This window comes from Typopeltis vanoorti, chromosome 14 (assembly GCF_054136105.1).
Source record: "Typopeltis vanoorti isolate ZY-2024b chromosome 14, IOZ_Tvanoo_1.0, whole genome shotgun sequence".
Classification (NCBI taxonomy): domain Eukaryota; kingdom Metazoa; phylum Arthropoda; class Arachnida; order Uropygi; family Thelyphonidae; genus Typopeltis; species Typopeltis vanoorti.
The window spans coordinates 29812050-29834624 of NC_143562.1; the positions used below are offsets into that span (position 1 = coordinate 29812050).

The 22575-nt window shown below is 36.4% G+C and overlaps 1 protein-coding gene across 3 annotated transcripts in view; it reads right to left on the reverse strand.

Moving 5' to 3' along the window:
• LOC150099333 (extracellular matrix organizing protein FRAS1-like) overlaps positions 1 to 22575 on the reverse strand; it is a 1385483-nt gene that overhangs the window by 1081773 nt on the left and 281135 nt on the right. For all 3 annotated transcript variants that reach the window (XM_090403569.1, XM_090403568.1, XM_090403570.1), the window contains exons 15-16: positions 9150 to 9293; positions 2517 to 2654 (exon numbers count right to left, since the gene is read on the reverse strand). In XM_090403569.1, the coding sequence (XP_090259695.1) occupies positions 2517 to 2654; positions 9150 to 9293 (282 nt within the window). The remainder of the gene's footprint in view (positions 1 to 2516; positions 2655 to 9149; positions 9294 to 22575) is intronic.

Here is a 22575-nt window from a genome sequence, read left to right on the forward strand (position 1 = left end):
AACATAAAAATCAATATAAAAAATCAACAGATAAAAAAATAAATGTAAAAAAGTGGGTAGAAAATTATGTAGAAAGGAGTATAAGATGTAGACAAATTTACAAAACCATAAAAAATCCAGTTTTAAAATCATATATGAGGGTGATCTGAAAAGTTCTCAGCCTAACAATGAAAAAACAAATTTATAATTTCAAAATTACTTTTATTTTTCAACATAATCTCCTTTAAGACTAGCACATTTATTCCAGTGATGCTCCAGCACCATTATCCCGTCCCTCTAGCTGTTCTCAGTAAGATCTGCAAAATACCCTTCTACAGCTGCAATCACTTCTTGATTCAAAGAAAAACGCTGACCAGAGAGGAAGAGTTTTAGTTTTGGGAAGAGACAGAAGTCAGAGGGAGCTAAATCTGGGGAATAGGGTGGATGTTCCAATAATTCATAGTGCTGATCCCTTAATTTTCCCATCGCCAAAACACCTTCGTAGCTAGATACATTGTCCTGATAAAAGATGATTTTTTTCTTCTGCAAACCAGGTCTTTTCTCACGAATTTTTTCATCTGGTCTGGTTAAAAGATCAGAATAATATTCCCCGGTTATTGTTTTACCCTTTTCAAGATAATTAATAAACAAAATGACTTTAGCATCCAAAAACCAATGCCATTACATTTCCTGCTGATGGAACCAACTTTGTCTTCTTTGGCACTGAACAACGGGCTTCTGTCCACTGTTTTGACTGCTGTTCGGATTCTGGTGTGCAATGGTGAATCCAAGTCTCATCCAGAGTAATAGATCGATGCACAAAATCGGTTTTATTCTTGTTAAAAACTCTAAGCACTGTTCAGAGATTTTCATGCGAGTGCATTTTTGATCTGCTGTAAGCAAGCGTGGCACCAATCTTGTGCAAAGCATTTTCATTTGCAATTCTTCATGCAAAATATATCCTACAAGTTCTTTTGAAATGCCTATGGTCTCAGCAATTTCACACACTTTGACTAACCAGTCATCCAATATGATATCATGCACTTGATCAATGATTTCTGGCGTTGTTACACTTTTTGGATGTCCTTCATGTGGATCGTCTTCAAGGCTGGTATGGCCACATTTAAACTCAGCAGCCCATTTCTTAATTGCCGAAAACAAAGGAGAAGAATGCCCATAAACTTTTATGAACTTTGAATGAATTTCTTTTAGCATTAAATCTTCTTTTACAAAGAATCTTCTAACCACACGATACTCAATTTTATCCATTTCAAGGGATAGAGAACACTTTTGCTTCATACAGCTGTATAAAACAAACTACTTGATAGAATGACATACAATTTCACATGGATGCTTATGACAGATGTACCAACTTAGAAAATAAAATTATGCCGATAGTCTTGCCATCTATGGTTAATGCCGACAACTTTTCAGACCACCCTCGTACAATAAATTAAACTAATAATATATACATAATTTATATAAGATGGTAAACACTGATACCCTCTAAAAATTTAAAAGGCGGAGTGATGCTTGATGAACCTTAAAATCTTCCTGAGTATAGAGGACTCAGATAGATTATTAATGTGACTAAAATAATAACTTTGCTCATTGACAAAATGAAGGAAATTAAAATATGAATGATGAGCAGTCTGGTGTCACAAAATGCACGCATAGGCATGTCATCATCAACAGGAAGGAGTGTGTAAGATTACTATGACTTATACAGAGCTGAGAAAGAACAATTTCCTCTTTACAGTCCCTGTATAGATTAGATTACCAGAATTTAATTTTTGGCTTGATTTGATAACTTATTATTAGTCTCTCTCTATTCCATGATGACTGCTACTGGGATAAAAGTCTCCATCTTATGGCAAGAGCTGTGCCATTAGAACAAATGATCGTGGCTCTGTGTGTAAGTTTTGAGGATGCCATACTGTTGGGATGACTGATTGCATGACTGCTTATATAAGAACCTTTTCAATATACTTTTTCTTATAAAAAATAAAATAAAATTACAGTGCCACTCAACAATATCTGTAGAAATGCTACTGAACAAAGTAGTATCCCAGTGTTCTAGAGAAAAAAAATAAAAATAAAATAAAATTCTAATATTCACTACCTTCCTACCTTACAGAATTTAACAATGAAACTAACCTTCCAGTTAAATCAAACACATATTCCACTAATTCCTGCATATTTACATGTAAATTATCCAAATACTTAGAAGGAATTAGAAGAATTGGATACAATCCAATTCTAATAGTACTTAGAAAGAATATTTAAACTAAATCCAGTAAATTTCTGCCTATAAAAAATAAAATAAAAAATGTGAATTTCAAAATAAAATATCAGATAGTGCCTCAGAGCTGATAAGTTTGATAAGTTCTTCAGTTTCCAAATTCCTATACATGCTAACAAATATAACTTCACAGTACAAGAAAAAATTAATATGCACACATCTGGTTATGTTTACCTTGTACTCACTTATAAATGCAATACATTACCAAGTGATAAAAAAGGCTATGTAGACTTACGCAAGCAAAAATTATTTGATGCAGGATAATAACCAGGGTCACAAGAAGAAACACAGAAGCCATCTTGAAGAAAAATACCATCAATACAAGAGTTGCATAAACCTGTAGTTTTGCATGATGCACAGGTAGCATTACAAACTGAAAATGAAACAAATACAGTTACAGAAAATGAAATGAACATTTGATAAATTTAACAATTAAACTCATTTAAAAATAATGGTGTGTATTTAATTTTTCCCAATGAAGAATTATAAAACAACTAGGTGATATTTCATACAATCATGTTTTCCAAAGTTATGTAACCATACATATTATCAATAAGGATTTGGTCGTTTGTTCCTCTAGATTTTTGAAAATTGCCTTTTTGTTCAATCAGATAAATCTCATTATCTGATAAGTAGTGGTATATGGAATTTGCTATGGTTGTAGTGAACAGCTTAAGAATAGTTGGTAAGCATGTTATTGGACAATAGTTACTTGGGACTGCACCTTTATCCTTATCTTTTATGAAGAGAAACGTGCACCCAGATATCACCCAGTCTTCCACCGAGCCTGACTGCAACAAATAATTAAATTGTTCTGCCATTCGATCATGTAGACTGGTTAGATGCTTTAACCAAAATCCATGTAGATCATCTTTGTCAGGTGCACTCCAGTTTTTTAATTTTCTAGCTTGTACACTGACCATTTCTTTAGTGATAATGACATTTTGCATTTGTTGTTTTCATTTCTGATTCTATTTCCTTAATCCATGAGGCATCTTTATTATGTTCAATAATAGTAACAATAATAATAGGCATTATTATTATTATTATATTACTTTGCAAGAGTATATCATCCAGGTGGTGACATTGCAGGAATGGAAGAACCAACAGCTTATACTGGAATTGTGATGAATGAAGTAGAGGTAACCAGTCTATTACAGAACCTCAATGTCAATACATCTGTGGGATTGGATGGTATACCAGCTCAGTGCCCTTGACAATTTTGTTTAATTTGAACCTTGGGTCTAGGTCAGTCCCAAGGGGGTGGAAAGAGGGGAAAATAGTCCCGCTGCATAAAGGTGGTTCTAAGGCTGCTGCTGAAAATTACCGGCCAATCAGCATAACAGGAATCATTATCAAAGTCTTGGAGAAAATAGTCAAGAGGAAAATACAAGATTGGATAGAAGAAAATAGGATACTGTATCGGGGACAGCATGGTTTTGTGAAGGTAGGTCATGCCTCAGTAAATTGCTCACGTATTATAACACAGTGACGGCTGAACTGGATAAGGGTAATGGGTTTCCAGTGATTCTACTGGACCTTGCTAAGGCCTTTGACAGGATACCACATGGAATTCTAATCAGTAAATTGCAGCATATGGGGATGGATATAGGGTTGGTGAGATGGATAGGAGGGTGGTTGACGGAGAGATATCAGAGAGTAGTTTATTCAGGAGTAGAGTACACAAGACGGCCTGTGACTAGTGGTGTGCCACAAGGATCTGTTCTTGGACCACTGCTGTTTAATTTGTTCATAAATGATATAGGAAAGGATCTGAGAGGAACAGTTCATTTGTTTGCAGATGATGCAAAGTTGGGTAGGGCAATAGTGAATGCAGATGACGTTAAAATTTTGCAAGATGATTTGGATAGATTGGAGGTCTGGGCTAAGGAGAATGGATGTCAATTTAATGTGGCAAAATGTAAGGTTATACATTTTGGGGTGAAAAGATTAGCAGCAGTTTACTACATTGGTGGAACTGTACTCCAGGAAATTGATGAGGCACGAGATTTAGGAGTGTTGGTGGATAAGGAGTTGAAGTTTAGGGGGCACATTGCAAAAGTGGCCAAATCAGCTCATCAAATCACTTGGTTGCTGAAGAATACGTTGACAAGCAGAGACAAGCACGTTATTGTTCCTCTGTATCGAGCCTTGATAAGACCCCATCTCGACTACTGTGCCCAGATTTGGTCACCTAGGTTTCTTCTTGATGGAGAGGAGGTGGAGAGGATCCAGAGGCGAGTGACCAAGATGATAGCAGGTCTGTGGAATGAACATTATGAGAACAGGTTGAGGATTTGTGGGTTGCAAAAATTGGTTGATAGGCAGAGGAGGGGAGATATGATTGAGACATTCAAATTACTGAAGGGTTTCTATAAAATTAATTCAGAAGATATTTTTGAGAACAGGGCTGGTTGTGGGAGGACTAGGGGACATCCATGGAAACTGGGCTAAAGTGTGGTTAGTAAAGGTGTTAGAGTTGGGTTCTTTACTTTTAGAGTGGTGAATGAGTGAATTCGCTCCCAGAGTCTGTGGTGGATGCTGTGACAGTGAATGAGTTTAAGGCGAGATATGATAGATACTGTGTGAATGTCGCATAGTTGTGATGAATATGATTTGGGGCCTCCCTCGATGAGTTTAATGACTCTCTGGAGTTGCCCGTAATAATAATAATAATAAATAATAATAATTATCCAAAAACCCCATGCCGTCAAAGACTCATCTAGGAAGTCATTTTGTCATACACACAGCTCATCATACTGCGCCTTAAACACACTCAAATTCTCTGTAGACACCACACTCTCAGGCAAGAAATTTTAATCATTCATAACTCTGCATGTAAAAAAAAACCTGCTTCTCACTCCCCTACTAAATAAATAAATTTTGTGTGATGATACTGTGTTCACCCTTTTTACGGGAGTTCACAGTACCATCTAGTCCCCCCAAATTTTATCCGGGCTCCGAAACCGGCATAGGCTGACGAATCAGACCTATGGCTGGGTCAGTATTCCTGACTGTAATCCGTATGTGCTCACATGACCAGTTTGCCTGCTTGCGGGATGAAAAACACCAGATAAACTGGCAGGAATAAACCCTGCTGTCCATCCCCAAGACCGGCTAACTTGGCTATGGCTGAGGAAGATCCTTAAGTTCCTCACATCGCTGACGGGAATCGAACATAGGACACTCCTTTCCCCAGGCATATGGTTACGAAGCACAATGCCACTAGGCTAACCGCGCGGACTCTCCCCTACTCACACCCTCCTTATACAGCTTCCAGGGATGACTTTTGGTTCTTCCCCTGATATCCCACTGTTTTCTGTAAAACTTTTCCAACATTGATCCTATAACAACTCTTTACTAACTTATAGGTCTCTATCATATTATATCATCCCACTTTCTTCCTATTCACTAGACTTTATTTAAATTACATATTCAACCTTTCCTCATATTTCTCATTCCAGAGAGCAGAAACTACCTTAGTCAGTCAGCTCCAGAACTTTTCCAACATATCTTAGTACTTTTGAAAACCAGGTGATCAAATCTGTGCACAGTAGTCCACGTGTGGCCTAATCAAAGCCTTATACAACAAGAATCTCCATACTTCTACAAGTCAATGTCCTTCGAATCATTCCCAGAATTCTTTGTGTTGTCCTCGCAGTTTTGGCAATGCATCCCCTAAATTTCAGATCCTTATTCACTATTACTCCAAGATCCTTTATTTCCTCCACCTCCAACAATATATCCCCACCAAGCATAAATTCTACATACTATCTTTGTTTCCCAAATTTCAAAACCTTACATTTTTATTATTATTATTATTATTATTATTATTATGTGACACCTCCAAGGAGTCAAAGACTCATCGAGGAAGAGGATGCCAACAGTATTGAATGATTGATTCCCTTCCAACTACTAACCCCACTCAAACTTGCTTAACTTGCATGAGCCATTAGTAGCAGAGGCTCTACCAATTGACCAACCTTTGCTGGAAACAATGTTGCAAATTTTGCAACACAGAACTTGCATCCCCCATTTCCGTGCCCATTCACTCAATTTATTAAAGTCTTCTTGTGAGACCCCAACATCTTCTGTACTCTTCATAGTTCATCCCAACTTCGCATCATCTACAAACAACTGAATCCAACCCCATCCAAATCTTCACCAATATCATTAAAATACAAGTTAAACAACAATGGCCCTAAAACAGATTCAGAGGCACACCACTAGTGGTGTGCCTCTTCCTGGATATTGCTCCCCCATACCCAACTTGCTGATACCTATCAAATAGCCAGTGTACTAATCTAAATAATCCAACAATTAGTGCGTGGGAAATTGTGAAAGAATATTTGTTAGCAGCAATGGTAAATTGTATACCACGAGTGAAGAAGAGGACACAATTTGGAATAAAGTGGATGACAAACAATATTAAACAGGAATTGCATGCGAAAAAGAGGCTATGGAAGAGATATAAGGAGACAGGTGAAGAGAAGATGCATGAAGAATATAAGACACAGGCCAGAAGAGTAACTAGTGTGGTAAGGAAAGTGAAACTGGAATATGAGAGGAGATTGGCCCTAAGATCCAAAGAAAATCCTAGGGAATTTTTTAGCTATGTGGCCAGTAGGAGGAGAAATGACTGTGGAAGAATGATATTGTGGGATAAAATGGGAATAGAGTGACTGATGCAGAGGACATAGTGGAATTGTTCAATGAACACTTTATTGGAGTATTTCATCCTAGAGGAGTCAGTTTTAATGCTAGAGGGATAGGGCTGGTTCGAGATTTAGAGGTACAGGAGGAGAGTGTGTTATAGATACTGAGTACTCTGGATGTCAGTAAAGCTTTGGGACTGGACGGTATTTCACCACGAGTTTTGAGAGAATGTGCTAGGGAACTGACAGTGCCTTTAACCTGGCTTTTCAATGAAAGTCTGCCTGCTGGAAAGGTACCCATGGAATGGAAGGAAGGTAAGATAGTGCCATTGCATAATGGCGGTAGCAGACTGGAAATGTCTATTTATAGGCCAGTCTGTGTGTCATCAGTAGTTGTTAAGATCTTGGAGAAAGTAGTGAGGGACCATATTCAGCATTGGGCAGATGAGGGTAATGTTATCTGTGAGAGTCAACATGGATTTGTGAAAGGGTGCTCTTGTTTTAGCAATATCCTAGCCTTTTAAAATAAAGTTACAAGAACATTAAATGAGGGAAGGGCATATACTGCAATTTTCTTAGACTTAGCAAAGGCATTTGACAGGGTGCCACATGATAAGCTGATATTTAAGTTGCAGCACATGGATCTGGATGTCAGATTGGTCAACTGGATTCAGGATTGGCTGTCTGATAGGTATCAGAGAGTTGTGTATGGTGGAGCAGTTTCAAGGAGGCAGAGGGTTACAAGTGGGGTCACACAGGGCTCAGTACTAGGACCTATATTGTTTAACCTTTATATCAATGACATTGCCAGTGGATTGCAAGGGGATATTCAGTTGTTTGCAGATGATGCAAAGCTGGGAAGGATTATTAGTAATAGCGCAGATGTGGTAGCCCTGCAAGAGGATTTGAATAAGCTAGATAGATGGGCAAATGAATGGGGGATGCCTGTTTAATGCAGCAAAATGTAAGGTCTTGATGTTTGGGAAACATCGATGGGATGCTGCATACTCTATAAGAGGAGTAATACTGGAGGAAGTTGGGGAGACAAGAGATCTGGGGTTGATGATTGATAGAAACCTGAAATTTAGGGGACATATTGCAAAGGTGGTGAAGGTAACACAGAGGATTGCTGCAATTATGAGAAGAACACTGACCTGCAGAGATAAAAGGGTTATTATTCCGTTGTATAAGTCTCTGATCAAACCACACTTAGACTATTGTACTCAGATTTGGTCCCCAGGATTTCAAGGGGATAAATTAACTGTGGAAAGAATACAAAGGCAGATAACAAAGATGGTTTCAGGACTGTACAAGGATAGTTATGAGGATCGGCTGAGGGAATGTGGACTGTAGAGTTTGGTGGATAGAAGAAGGAGAGGTGATATGATTGAGACTTTTAAACTGTTGAGAGGTGGTTACAGGGTTGACACTGGGGAGTTCTTTCGCTTGGTTGAACAGCGGGAAGGAGTGATGACAAGAGGCCATCCCTGGAAGTTATGAAAGGGAACTGTGAGCAAGAGGGTGAGGAGTGGTTTCTTTGCATGGAGGGTGGTTGAACCGTAGAATGCATTGCCTGATGGAGTGGTGAGAGCGAGAACGGTCAATGAGTTTAAGGAGTGGTATGATAGACTTTGTGTTTCTTAAGGAGGACCTCCCCTCGATGAATCTTGACAGATTTTATGTTCTTAGGAAGGACCTCCCACGATGAGTCTTAACTCCATGGAGACCTGAATAATAATAATAATAATAATAATAATAATAATAATAATAATCTAATATCCAAATCCATCCATTAGTAGACAAATTTAGACATACACTAAGTTGCACATGAATATAGCACAGCATAAGAGATGGAGTTTAAAACATAGTATATAACTCAGTAACAAACCACATTTCTATACAATGAGTCTGAAATATTGTGTAAATTTGTTAGTTAATCTGATTTTTCAAATATTTCATTGTTAGGCACATGAATGTTACACAAAATAAGATTAACAAGCAATAAGTTCACATTATGTTTACTATAGAATATTCAAGGTAGAAAGTATAAGCAGAGATAATTTTGTATCTTCAAAACTACACATGCATTAAATTTTACATTAATAACTGAAAATATTTGGAAATAATCTTAAAATACAGCATTACAGCATGATATTAAAATGATTCATTAATCTCAAATTTTAATTATGATTAAAATTTCTTACAATTTTTACCTTTACATTTTCCTTCAAAAATAAAGAAACCATCATCACATGAATCCACACAAGCTCCATTCTGTAGTAACTGTCCATCCAAAATACAAGAAAAACATTGATCTGATCTTGGACCCCAACATGTAGCACAGGATAGATGGCACTCTAAAAAAAAAATGATATAGAAATAGTAATAATGGAGAAAACAGAAACTGAAAAAAATTACCTAATATGTTTAATAAAAGCTTTCACACTTCATAAAGCAGTGATGATGCCCTTTGGTTGAAAAAACCAGGAGCAAAACTATGTTTAAGGGGTGATCCTTTAAAAGTGCTTTTCACTAATGAGCTGGGGGTGAGTTAGGTTTCTTCTATTGAGATGGAAGGATTTCTATTTGATGGAAACTCTGAGCTTTCCTCTCACAAAAACATAAAACCTAGTCAAAGAGCTCATAAATAGATATACAAACAATGCAGATTGGACTAGCTGCCTTATCATAGCATTAATTAGGTTAATTATAGAAAGCCCAGTTTCGAAAATAACAGTACATCATCAGTGTGTAGAAACAAGCAAATCAAAGAACAGGAATATAAGGAATATAAGCTCTCGGTAACTGTTTTTAATTGGTAAACTGATTATAACAATCAGTTTACCAATTAAAAACAGTTACCGAGAGCTAGAAATTAATATATTAATAAATAATATTAAAACTATTTTTCATGTTTACATAAAATGAAAACATAATTTTATGTAAGCATAAAATGTTTATGTTGCAGGCCTGGCTGGCCGAGTGGTTAGCTTATCCGCTCTCCAGCCAGAAGGCTGCGGGTTCAAATCCCACCGTGGGCATGGATGTTTGTGATTGTCTGTGAAAATAATAGTGATAATGGTGAACAATAGATGGCATTGGTGTAGATGAGGCAGTTTGTGGATGAGGTTGAGTGGTGGAGACGGAGAGTTGAAGAGTAGGTGCCCTTCCTCGATGAGTCTTAGGACTCCCTGGAGGTGTCAAATAATAATAATAATAATAATTTTATTTTTTTATGGGAATCTCATCCACAGAAGGTTGGAACCTACCATGCATTAATACCATGGGGGGAGGAGTTAAGGGTTGGATAATAGTTACACTGTTCCAGAGACCAAACAGAACTTTATTAAACAACATCAAGCTTTGAATGCGATGCTGGTTGTTACACACACACTAGGTAATGAAATTCATTAGCCACCTACTAAAGAAATTTACAAAAATTCATGTTTAGAGGGATTTGAACACACAACTTACTGAATAGAGCAGAAGAACTATGAACTTGGCCAACCAACCATCAAATTTGGATGTGCTAAATTAATGAGCATAACATAACACGTTAGATGAAATAATCAAAAATAATACTCCATAATAAGTCTAATCATTAAAGGTGACTGTGGCATAACTATAAACAACAAATTACATGATAAGCAAAGTAATTAACTTAATGAAAGTACAGATATTTTGTATTGAAAATAACAGTACAGGGGTGCTTAAGGGTCAAAGCTGTATAACTGAGAGGAGACCTTCACATAGCCTTTAAAGGAATGCAAAGAACCGACCAGGGCTTCTGACCTAATGTCCAATCCTCACCTTCTAGTAGTGCACCCTGTTGGGTATCTACCTGGATACTGAACGAACAAGGATGGGCTGGCAATTTGGGATTTAGCTAACCAAATTGTATTCTTATTGGCTTAAACCACAATATTAAATGATCATACAACATGATAAAATTTCATGCCGACTGGGACGTCGCCCGGTTAAACAAGGCCCCATTTCCATTTGAAAATGGGGCCTTGTTTAACCGGACCCCATTTACATTTGAAAATGGGGCCCGGTTAAACAATTTGAAAACAACCATTTCCCCATTTGGTTGTTTTCACCAGGGAACCAGGGCGAACAGCAAAAAGTCAGCTACTGGAACAAATCCTAAAACACACTCCAACTCAATATCACTAGAATTGAAGATCAGTACTATCAACATAAGAAGCCTGAATGGCAAAGATATGGAGCTAGCTGAGGAATTAAATAAGTACCAGATCAACATAATATGGGTGACTGAAACAAAAAAGACAAAAACTGGTGAGATCTTTCTGAGCAATAAATACAAAATGTTATATTCAGGAAATGACAATCAAGGAAAAGAATGAGTATCCATAGTACTCAACACTAAATACGAGGCAAATCTTCTTGAATAGCAGGCAATTTCAAGTAGAGTGATGTGGACAAATATGAGAATGGGGAACTGGACAATGAGACTTATTTACTCCTATGGTCCCACAGAAGGGACCATAGGAACAAATGGTCCCTTCTGTATAAGTGGAGGTATCCACTTATACAGAAGGTATAAGTGGAGGAATTTCTTGAAGCTTTAGAAAAAGCAACTGACACAATGAAAAAGGAAAAGTTGGTCCTTGTTGGGGATCTAAATAGCAGAGTAGGAAATGATTGTCAGACATACAAAAATATTTTGAGAAAATTTGGAGAAAACAGCAAAGCTAATAATAATGGCAAATACCTGTTGGATTTCTGCTCAGGACATGGACTGGTTATTACTAACCCCCATGTTCCAACATAAAAATATGCACAAATTCACATGAAAAGAAGAAGCAAGGAAAAAGAGAAGTCTCATTGACTATGTTATTGTGTTATTGTTGATAGTGATGTTTTCTCCCTGGTGCAGGACACCAGAGTGTACAGAGGATTTGAAATTGGACGTGATTACTATTTAGTCTTGAGCAGGATAAAACTGAATTTCATATGAAAAGAATAACATGTAAGAAAGTTTTAAAGTGAATAAAAGTTGAGCAGCTCTCAGATGTGAATTGAAGACTAAAATACACAAAATTTATTGAATAAAAAATGAAAGAGTTTGAGAAAAGGAACCAAACCTTGGAGATTCAGTGGCAAGTCTTGAAGAAAACTCTGATTGATTCAGCCAGAGAGGCATGTAATGAGGTAGTCTGCAAGGATAGAAAAATCAGAACTCCATGGTGGACACAGGAAGTTAAAGAGGCAGTGAAGGAAAAGAAGAAAGCATATCAAAAGTTCCTGTCAAATAAGTCAGCTTTTGCTCTTAGAGAATACAGCGACAAATTAAGAAAGCGAAACACTGTGTAAAGTAGCTAAACAAACGTCATTGGAGGACTTTGACAAGAACATAGAAAATAAATATCAAGAAGGTGGTAAGATATTCTGGAGGTTGTTGAAGAAGCTTAGAAATGGAGGAAAGAGTGTTGTAAAAGGAATTAGAGTTGATAATGGTGACATGAAAACGGAAGAAAAAGATATCCTTGAAGTATAGAGTAATTACTTCGAAAAATTGCTAAATGAAACAAGCAGTGATGACAGCACAGTGATAAAAAACACTGACCAGGCATGCAGTCAGGAATACATATCCATTCTTGAAGTAGAAAAAGCCATCAAAGGCTTGAAATGTGGAAAGGCAGCAGGAGTAGATGATATTCGACCAGAAATGCTGAAGTATGGTGGTATAAAAGTCTGACAGTGGCTGCACTGCATAGTTCAGAATGCCTGGACAGAGGGACGAATTCCCAATGATTAGAATAGAGCTCTCATAGTACCTATATATAAAAAGGGAAATAAAACTGAATGTGAGAATTACAGAGGTATATCCCTATTGAGTATTCCTGGTAAGATATATGCATGTATACTTGAGAAACGGTTGAGAAAAATTCTGGAAGAAAAGCTTGGTGAAGAACAAGCTGGATTCAGGTCAAATAGAGGATGTCAGGATCAGATCTTCACTTTACGACAAATAGTGGAGAAATCATGGGAATATAACAAAGATCTGTATTTAAGTTTTGTCGATTTGGAAAAGGCATATGACAAGGTGCCAAGAGAGAAGCTATTGAATATGCTACAGTTATATGGTGTCAATGGGGCATTATATCAAGCAATACTTAGTCTTTATTTGAGTTGTAAGTCAGCAGTTAGAATTGAAGGAAGTACAGGAAGGTGGTTTAATGTTAAATCTGGTGTCAGACAAGGATGTACATTATCCCCTCTGTTATTCGTTATCTATATGGATCACATTATAAAGGAAAGTGGTATTAAACATGTTATCAGAATTGGAGATGTTAATGTCAGCTCTTTGCTTTATGTGTTGACGATGTTAGATTTCTAAATAAATCTGCTACAAGTTTGCAAGATTCCCTGACTAAATTGAATAACTGTGTAATAGATATGGTATGAAGATCATTAAAAAGACAAAGACAATGAAAATAGGTAGAATTGTTGAAAATGTAAACAATTGTTGTGAACGGGGAACCTGTGGAACAAGTAAAACATTTCAGCTACTTAGGCTCAATTTTTACTGAAGATGGTAAATTAAATATGGAAATAGACAACAGAATCAACAAAGCTGGTATGGTAGGAAGTCAATTGAATAAATTCATATGGAATAAGAGAGAAATTAATCGGAACACTAAATTAGACAGTGTTCAAACTAGTTTTAACCTATGGATCTGAGAGCCGGGTCAGAAGTAAAACACTTGACCAAAGACTAGAGACCACAGATATGAGGGTCCTGAGAAAGATTAGAGGCATGAACAGATGGCATCAATGGCAATATCATATTAAAAACGAAGATATTAGGAAAGAACTTGACATTGTCAGCATCCAGGAATGCGTTAGCAGAGCTAATCTCAGGTGGTATGGTAACTGAAACAGAATGGGCGAGGAAAGATTAACAAAACAAGTGTTATCTGCCAGGTTGGCAGAAAACGACCCAGAGGAAGACCAAGATATAGGTGGATTGATATGGTACAAAGTGCCTTAGACGATAGAAATATAAGATCTGATAATGTTGGAGTCTTGACAAGTAACAGTCTTATTTGGAGGAAAATTGTAGATAGGAAGTTAGTAATGATGTAAATTTTTCATGTAGTACTATCATATCCTGTACACCCCTTGATGGTACATGTGAATTGGATGATGATGATGATGATGAATAACAGTACATCATCAGTGTGTAGAAACAAGCAAATCAAAGAACAGGAATATACAGTAAGGTACATACAACAATCAGTTTACCAATTAAAAACAGTTACCAAGAACTAGAAATTAATATATTAATAATATTAAAACTATTTTTGATGTTTACATAAAATGAAAACATCATTTTATGTAAACATAAAATGTTTATGTTTACATAAAGATTTTATGATTTTTATGATTTAGGTTAGGCCAATGTAATTTGTTCCAATGAATTGGAATGATTGTCTCTCTCTCTCTCTCTCTCTCTCTCTTTATCTCTCCCAAAAGTTTTATGTAACCATCAAAAATAGTTTTAATATTATTTATTAGTATGTTAATTTCTAGCTTACAGCACCATTTTTAATTGGTAAACTGAATGTAGTATGTACCTTGTATTCCTGTTCTTTGATTTGCTTGTTTCTACACACTGATGATGTCCTGTTATTTTCAGTACAAAATATCTGTACTTTCATTAAAGTTAATTGTTGTGGTTATTGTGTAATTTGTTGTTTACTCCAAAATAATGATTCATTTTAAAAATTTTTATGGAATTTATAACCGTGTTAAAAACTTTTTTTTTATTATCCCGACATTTCGATCTTCACTTCAAGATCATCATCTGGAGCGTACTTAAATATACGGGACAAGCTGAGTTACATCATTAATTGTAAGCTAGAGAAACAATGATTTGATCACATGTTATTCTACTGGCGTGACCTCTGGTGAAAAAAAATAATAATAATAAATTAAAAAATTAAAAAATAAAATAAAATAAAAAATAAATTTTTACATCAAGCTAAATTTTGTTTTACAACGACAGGAATAAACCTTCTTTTAGATGGTTTTCTTTCAGAAACAATTGGTGTCCTATTTTTAGTATTACAATTCTTATTTTTGATTTACAATACTGGATTTTCTACAGTCCTGTTTAAAGTTGCTCTTGGTGAGGAAGGTCGAATATATACCTTCCATATGTTTGGGATTTTCTGACCATCATTGTTGTTCAGATTGGGGTGGTTGATAATAATCTCACAGGCTTCCTTGAATTTCCATTCATACCATGTTCTAGTGTGATGTAGACAGCTGGTGGTTTTCCAGTCAATTCTGTGTAAGGTATTCAGGGCATGATCAGAAAGGCCAGCTTCACCATAATTATTATATTTAATGTGTCGTTTATGTTCTTTTTGTCTAATAGGAATAGTGCGTCCTGTTTCTCCTATATCTGGTATGTTGAAAGTACAATAAATCCGGTATACTCCAGGGTGAGCTAGTGGAGGGAGTGGGTCTTTGGATGAGTTGAGTAAGCTTTTTAATTTTGCAGGAGGTTTAAAGGTGGCTTTGAGGTTGTACTTTTGTAGTACTCTGTTTATTTTGTCTGATATTCCTTTAATGTAGAGAACGGTTATAGTTTTACTGTAGTCTGGTTTGTCTTTGTTTTTTATTGTGGTTTTGTAGAGAATTTTGTTAATAGTGTTTTGGCTGTATCCGTTTTTTTGTAAGTTATTACTGATAATTTTAAATTCGTCTTTCAGTGCCTGTTCGCTGGAACAGATCGTCTGAGCTCTGTTTTTTAGCGTGTTGATGACACCTAGTTTTTGTGTTGGGTGGTGGTAGGAGTTTATGTGTATATATTGTCCGGTATGTGTCGGTTTTCGGTAAATAGTGAAGAAAAGATTGCCCGAGGGAAGACGTGTGACAAGTGTATCTAGAAATGGAAGTGTGTTGTGTTTTTCAATTTCAATTGTGAACTGTATGTGTTTGTTTTGTTTGTTTAGGTGGCTAAGGAATGTGTCTAATGTCCGGTGGCCATGGGACCAGATCGCAAAAACATTGTCAACGTATCTAAGCCAGACTTTGGGTTTTAGAGTGGAGGAATCTAGGGCAAGTTGCTCAAAATGTTCCATGTAAAAGTTAGCAATAGGGGGAGAATAATGGTGAGCCCATGGCTGTGCCTTCTTTTTGTAAGTAGAAGGCGTTTTGCCAAACAAAATAACCCGACCGTAATACATGCGCAAAAAGCACCATGATATCTGGAGGGAATTTGTTCTGTAGGAGAAGGGATTGTGTCATTGATTGGGACATTCGTAAAGAGGGCAGAGACATCAAAACTGACTAATAAATCATCTTTTTCTAATGTAATGTCTTTGATGATGTTTATGAAGTGTTGTGTGTTTTTGATATAGGAGGGGGAATGACCTACCAACTCCTTGGGTGTTGGTAGGTCATTCCCCCTCCTTGGGGAGAGCGCGTAGTGAGAAAACAGTTTTTTGTCTGTATCTTCGGGCCATGTGGTAATTGACTTAAGTAGTTTCTCTGTTTTGTTTTTTGTTCTGTTAGTTGGGTTGTAGTTAACTAATTTGTATGTGTTATTGTCAGAGACCAGCAGATTCATTTTTTCTATATAAGTGGTACGGTTTAAAATGACAGTGGCATTTCCTTTATCGGCTCTGGTTATTGCTATGTTCAAATTTGTTTTAAGTGATTTTATCGCTGTTAATTCATGTTTAGTTATGTTGCTTGTTATTGTTTTGTTATGGTTTAAAATGTTTGCAGTTTCTATACATATTTTGTCTGCTATGTTATTAGGTATGAATATTAGGCTTCTTTCCATATTACAAATAACTTCAAGTTTGTCTATCGTTTTCGGTGCTATAGCAAAATTTAAACCTTTGATAGGTATAGAGATTTCGTCTTTGTTTAGAGCGTGGTTAGATAGGTTGACTATGTTATTGATACCTGGGGGTGATTGGCTCCCATTGTTTCTTGCTTCTGGTTGGTTGTTGTTGTTGTTGACTGTGGCAAACTTTGAATATGGCGGCTGGTTTTGTCGTTCTTTTAGTCTTTGAAATTTGGAAATTAGGTTTTCTTTCTTCATTTGTTGGATGTGGTTTGCTGTGTTGTCCATAATCCTTTCTAGGATTATCCAGATATCTGCGTTTAAGTAGCTAGAGAGCTCCGTTTTTTCTTTTAGTAGCTGGTTTTGTGTAGCGGCTAGGTTCTTTCTGGTAGCTTGGATCTGCTCTCTCAGTAGTGCTTTCTCCATGTGGCGGTATATTCTTTGCGCCTTTGTTGAAGTGAATTTTCTCTTTAGCCTGATGCAATTAGGAGTGATATTGCTGTCCCTACACCGTTTTAAAAACGCCAGTCGATTGATCAAATTTGAGACTTGGATCTTCAGCTTACCATACTGATTACATCGCTTGTGGGGGTCGAATCTCCATGCATTATCGTAATCCTTTCTTTTAGGGTTACATGGTGATCAGCATTCATTTTAAAAATTTTATGGAATTTACATGTTAAAAAACTTTTTTTTATTATCCCGACGTTTCAATCTTCACATCAAGATCATCATCATCTGGAGCATACATAAATATACAGGACAAGCTGAGTTACATCATTAACTGTAAGCTAGAGAAACAATGATTTGATCACATGTTATTCTACTGGCGTGACCTTTGGTGAAAAAAAAAAAAAAATAAATAAATAAATTAAAAAATAAAATAAAATAAAAAATAAATTTTTACATCAAGCTAAATTCTGTTTTACAATGACAGGAATAAACCTTCTTTTAGATGGTTTTCTTTCAGAAACAATTGGTGTCCTATTTTTAGTATTACAATTCTTATTTTTGATTTACAATACTGGATTTTCTACAGTTCTGTTTATAGTTGCCAATCAATGACACAATCCTTCTCCTACAGAACAAATTCCCTCCAGATATCACGGTGCTTTTTGCGCATGTTTTACGGTCGGTTATTTTCTATGACAAAACGCCTTCTACTTACAAAAAGAAGGCACAGCCATGGGCTCACCATTATCCCCCCCCCCATTGCTAACTTTTACATGGAACATTTTGAGCAACTTGCCCTAGATTCCTCCCCTCTAAAACCCAAAGTCTGGCTTAGATACATTGACGATGTTTTCACAATCTGGTCCCATGGCCGCTAGACATTAGACACATTCCTTAGCCACCTAAACAAACAACACAAATGCATAATATAGTTCACAACTGAAATTGAAAAACACAACACACTTCCATTTCTAGATACACTTGTCACACGTCTTCCCTCAGGCAATCTTACCTTCACTATTTACCGAAAACTGACACATACCGGACAATATATACACATAAACTCCTACCACCACCCAACACAAAAACTAGGTGTCATCAACACGCTAAAAAACAGAGCTCAGATGATCTGTTCCAGCGAACAGGCACTGAAAGACGAATTTAGAAAAATTTCATGTATCTTAATATAATATTATAGAAATTTTAAATAAGTTAATATATTATCAGTTTCTCATGACTGTAATCTCAGAGATTAAAAAGTTCATCATTCTTTAATCTTTCTTATAAAAAACAATATTTCAGATAAATCAATAAAGTGAATTTGTTTCTATTTATATATATATCAATCCAAACATGAGAGGATCTATGGCACCTTGGTGCCATGTGTGCCAATGGAAATGGATGCCAATTCAGTGAAGCAACATTCGTGGAAGTACTTATGAAAAAGACAGAGATTAGAGACAAACTAAGAAACTGGCTGATATGAGCGCTCAGAATAGCAACAAGAATTTTTATATAGCTTTTGGTTCCTGTGCCAAATGTACAATTTTAGGATTTGTACAGAGCTTATAATTGGTTGAGTGAAAAGTAGTATCTTGAGCATAAAAAAAAAGGATGCCTCTTCTTCTCAGTCTTTCAAATTAATTACTCCACATATCAAGAGTCAGTTTTCGTTTAACATTTATCATTTGATTCCTAATTTGATTACTCTTTCCTCCATTTCTAAACGTTTTGAGTAGCCTTCATAATATTTTGCCAGCTTCCTGATATTTATCTTCTATATTACTAAAGTCTTCTCATGACTTTTGTTCAGCTACTTTTTTGTTTAGCATAAATCTCTTACATCTTTCTCTGTATTCTCTTGGGAATCTGCAATTTACTTGCTGGGAACTTTCAATGTGTTTTCTTCTTTCCAGAAGTGCTCCTTTAATTTCTTGCATTCGCCATGGAGTTCTTAATTTTCCTCCTATGCTTGCACACAACTTCATGACAAGCTTCCATAACTAAATCAATCATGTTTTCCTCAGAATTTGCTGAGACTTCAAAGTTTGGTTCTTTTTTTCTTTTTTTTAACACTTTCATTTTTTAAAAAATAATTATTATTATTATGTAACACCTCCAGGGAGTCAAAAGACTCATCGAGGGAGGGCATCAACTCCACAACTCTCCATCTCCACTAACCAACTACCTTCTTCATCTACATCAGTATATATCCCCACTAGTATTTTCACAGACAATCACAAACATCCATGCCCATGGCAGGATTCGAACCGGCAGCCTTTTGGCTGGAGAGTGGATATGCTAACCACTCAGCCAACCCACATTTCATATATAAAAGGTGCTCAACTTTAATTCTTTATTTAAAATCCTTCTCAATATGATATGATATTCACTGAATATCATATTATTATTATTATTACGGATATCTCCATGGAGTCAGTAGACATCGCGGGAGACCCAGACTATCAAAACAATATCTATCATATCTTTTCTTCAATTCATTTACAGACAAAGAACTCACAACTGAGTCAGGCAATTCATACCACTCATTCACCACCCTCCACACCCTTATTAACCACACTTTTCCTTAATTTCCAGGGATGACCTCTTGTTATTCCATCACTTTCACACAGCTGAAACATTTCCCCTGCATCGATCTTATAATAACCTTTTAGTAATTTAAATGTTTCTATCATATCCCCTCTTCTCCGCCTATCAACCAACCTCTGCAATCCACAAGCTCTCAATCTATCAATGTAGGAAGCATTTTTAACATCACTCACCAACTTAGTCACTCTCCTCTGAACCCTCTCCACAACCTACTCATCTCCAAGGAATCCAGGTGACCAGACCTGAGCACAGTAATCCAAATGTGGAAGTATCAACACTTTATAAAGGGGAATAATAACCTCTTTATCTCTGGATGTTAGTGCATTACTCAATAACCAAGTAATCTTATATGCAATCTTGGACACCTTAGCAATGTGTTCCCTGAACTTCATCTCCCTATCCACCAACACTCCTAAATCCCTAGCCTCATCAATCTCTTGGAGTACCATTCCATCAATGTAGCACACTGCTGGTAATCTTTTAATTCCAAAATGCATAACTTTACACTTTTCCACATTGAACTGACATCCATTACCTTTTGCCCATTTTTCCAGCTTATTTAAATCATCCTGCAAACTTTCAACATCAGCTTGATTTTTTTTTATTGCGCTACCCAACTTTGCATCATCAGCAAACAACTGAATATCTCCCTTTAAGCCATTTCCTATATCATTTATGTACAAATTAAACAACAATGGCCCAAGCACAAAGCCCTGAGGCACACCACTGGTCACCTGCCTCATCCTGGACTCTGCTCCTCCATACACCACCTTCTGTATCTCTCCCTGAGCCATTCTCCTATCCATATCACCAGTTTAGTATCCATCCTCATCTGCTCCAATTTGAGCAACAGTATTCCATGGGGTATCCTGTCGAAAGCCTTAGCAAAATCCAGAAGTACCACTGTTTAGCTGTTTAGCCATTTCCTTTGATCAACTCAGATGTCATTCTATTATAAAAAGTTACTAAATTGCTAAGGCAGGATCAACCTTTAACAAAATCATGTTGGCCCCTATAGAGTATCATATCCTGATCCACCCATTCTTGAAATTTGTCATTAACCAACTTTTCCAATACTCTTACCACCACTCCTGAGATGGTGATTGGCCTGTAATTAGTTTTAGAACCACCTTTATGTAAAGGAACTACCTTGCCTTCTCTCCATTCCCTAGGGTCCATACCAGAGTTCAAACTTAGTTAAATAACCAAGTAAGAGGCGTTGACAATTCCTTTGCACATTCACGCAACACCCGAGCTGATATTCCATCTAAACCTACAGCAATGTTTGCATTTAAATTTTGCTATATACTAAGTACCTCTGATTTCTTAACTTCAATTCTTGCATTAGCTTTTGCTACAGGTACAGAGATATCCTGATTTCGGCGATAGACTTTTGAAAAGTGATCACTCAGTAACTCTACTATTACATCTGAATTTGTCACCTCAATACCAACAGCACCCACTAAAGTTATCCTTCCAAAGTCATTCTTCCTTTTTACTTGCCGCATAGCAGAAGAACTCTTTGGGATTACTCTTGATCTCCTTGGCTAAGGTCTTCTCTTAATCTGATTTAGCTTTTCTTACTATGCTGGTAACCTTTCTAGCTTGATCCTTGTACTGCTCATGGGTGTACCGATCACCTTTCTCCTTGTAAATTCTCCATAACATTTTCTTTTTTTTTTCAGATCAAGCTTGATACTACTACTCATTCATCTAATGCCTACCTTGTTTGTCTTCCTAACCACGGGGACACAATCTGATATTGCCTTCCTCGGATACCCACTGATTTTATCCCATGCACTGCTAACATCTTTCCCCTGCAATATGTTCTGAGATGGGATGACTGCAAGCTCACTCCGAAGCTTGTTATAATTGCCTAACCTGTAGTTATGTATGTATTTCTTCTTAAGAGAGAAATCTACAAATTTTGCAACCTCCCAAGTCAATACCACATGATCGCTCTCACCAATTGGAGGTAACGAGGACACCTCACTTATGCATATATCCTAACTAGAATGTGACGCTGAATATCATATCATAATGAATATCATATTCAATATGATATTCATTTTTATCCTACTTAAAACTAAATCACTTCCAACTTCAAATCCCTGGTGTAATCTTGTATCATGAACCAGCATGATCATTCTGCTATCAACAATAAAATAACCTAGTCAATGAGATTTTCTTATTTCTTGTGTCTTCTCTCACTGTGAATGAATTTGTACTCATTTTGATGTTGGAATATGGTATAAGTAGTGACCAGTCCGTGTCCTGAACAGATAAAACCAGCAGGGCTTACCATTATTATTAATTTTCCCCTTTTCTCCAAATTTTCCCTAAATAGTTTCTATATGACTGGGATTTATTTCCTGCCCTGCTGTTAAGATCATTAACAAGGACCAGCTTTTCTGTTTTCCTTGTGTCTGACGCTTTCTCTAAGAACTCAAAAAATCCTTACCCTTCTTTCTTAGAACTTTTTGTGGGAGCATAGGCACTAATAAGTTTTGTTGTTGAATTCATCATTTTGAAGTTTTCCCAGATAACTCTGCTTGAAATTGTCTTCCAATCAAGAAGTTTATCTTCATGTTTGAATGCTAACAGATGACTATCACCCCCACAATATGGGAAACAATTCATCATGAAGGTTATTTTCTTGATCATAAATTAGTAAATAATAATATTTGGTTTACCGATCAAGTGTTGATCAATTTTATTAACTGAACCAACTAGTTTCGCCACAC